Genomic DNA, 2,003 nt, shown 5'->3' on the forward strand with positions numbered 1-2,003 from the left:
TTCATTGCAAACAGTATCATTTTTCTTTATCTCTTTCTTTTTTAAGAAGCAATGGAATGCACGATTTTTAAACCAATAATAATTTTCTTACCTTAATGTGCCCTCTACCTTTTTCTCTGGTATATTTTTAAGACACATGTTTATTTACATTATGTGCAATATCATAGTTTGAAGAACTTCCTGTGGCCTAAATGCACAGAAGGACTTCAAATCACAGTGAGGAACCCATACGTATCTCATCTTTAGGGTATTTTACTGTCTCTATGGTATTGTGTAGCATAGTAATTTTCAGCCTTTTTTTTTCTTCTTAAATCTGTAGTATTCTTTTCTCTAAAAGAGAACTTTCAAAAATTTCCATTACATAAAACTAATGCCATTGACTTCTGTCTCTCTATTAGCTCATTTTTCCTCATATTCCCCTAAAATCTTTCATGATAAAGTGCATTGAACTTTTGACCTACAAGTTAGAATATCTAAATTCTAATTGAAATGCCCTAGGAGGTAGATTAATATTTAAGCAAATGTATGTAAAATAATTTATGTTAAAATATTATTAAAATAGCTATGAAAAGCAAGAGATAAGTCATCCAAAACAACAGCACATGGATTGCCCAATTTTAGCCACGGAGTCTGAGTGGTGGGGCGAGCACTGGGCTGGGATGCGTGTGTTGCCTTCTGCTTTAGCTGGTCCTCACCTATGCATCATTATAGCCCTGACAAAGAAGTCAATTCACAGTCCAGAAGAATTTACCTGTGCAGATGTAAAGAAACCTCGCTCAGGTAAGCTGATGTCAGGATTTAAAATAACAAAAACAAACAAACAAAAAAGCAAACAATAAAGCACTATGTACTTAATATTTGGGGAATATTTCTAAAGAGCATACACACATTAAAACATGTGATCTCTGTTCACCTTTCCCAACAGCTCTGCAAGGATATGTTGGTTTTGAATGTGAGAATAAAGAGTTTTAGATAACTTATACTATTTGCTCAAAGTAACCCTTTGAATATACCATAAATTAACATACAGCATAGAATGTACCTGCCTACANCCAAAATGTTAGTAAATTTTGTCTCAGATCAGAACACAATCTCCTATTATTTTTGTGCCACACAGCTAGCTTTCTTTCTTGTCTTCATTGGCAGTGAACTTTTTATACTGTCCGCGATGTCCTATGATCGATATGTGGCTATCCGTAACCCTCTCCTCTACAGAATTGTTATGTCACAAAGGGTATGTCGACTGTTGGTGGCAATTCCTTATCTCTACTGCACATTTGTATCTCTTCTAATCACCATCAAGATTTTCACCTTATCCTTCTGTGGTTACAATATCATCAGGCATTTCTACTGTGACAGTGTCCCCTTGTTATCTTTGCTCTGCTCAAATACGCAAGAAATTGAATGGATAATTCTGATAATAGCAGCTTTTGATTTGATTTCATCTCTTCTGGTAGTTCTTGTGTCTTACCTGCTCATCCTCATAACTGTTCTCAGGATGAACTCTACTGAGGGCAGGCGCAAAGCTTTCTCCACCTGTGGATCCCACCTGACAGTGGTCATAGTGTTCTATGGAACATTGATATTTATGTATGTGCAGCCCAAATCCAGTCATTCCTCTGACACTGATAAAGTAGCTTCCATATTTTATACCCTGATAATACCTATGTTGAATCCCTTGATCTATAGCTTAAGAAACCAAGATGTAAAATATGCCCTACAAAGAACATGGTATAATTTATGCAATATGTTTCTTTAAGTTTTTATCCAACATGATTTTCATAAAATAGGTTATGGTCATCAATCTTTGTTCAGAATGTCTTTAGAAGGAACAACAAGCACAAATTCACTCAACATATATTTATATATAGTCTTGTATATACCAGGGTCTGTTAAAGGCTGTACATAGATTCATAAATAAAACAGTAAAAATCTTTGCCTTCCTTGAGAGGAATAGATGGAGTGTATGCATAGTAAGTAATTTTATAGAACAGCAGAATGTG

The 2,003-nt window shown here is 34.9% G+C and overlaps 1 protein-coding gene across 1 annotated transcript; it reads left to right on the plus strand.

Annotated features, from left to right (window-relative positions):
• The first annotated feature begins 1,036 nt into the window (after positions 1-1,036).
• LOC103610256 (olfactory receptor 8K3-like) lies at positions 1,037-1,759 on the plus strand. The gene has a single exon (XM_008594459.1). It carries the CDS (start codon positions 1,037-1,039, stop codon positions 1,757-1,759), a length of 723 nt encoding a protein of 240 aa, XP_008592681.1.
• The last annotated feature ends 244 nt before the right edge of the window (positions 1,760-2,003 follow it).

The sequence above is a fragment of the Galeopterus variegatus genome, unplaced genomic scaffold (genome assembly GCF_000696425.1).
Source record: "Galeopterus variegatus unplaced genomic scaffold, G_variegatus-3.0.2 Scaffold10827, whole genome shotgun sequence".
Lineage (NCBI taxonomy): Eukaryota > Metazoa > Chordata > Mammalia > Dermoptera > Cynocephalidae > Galeopterus > Galeopterus variegatus.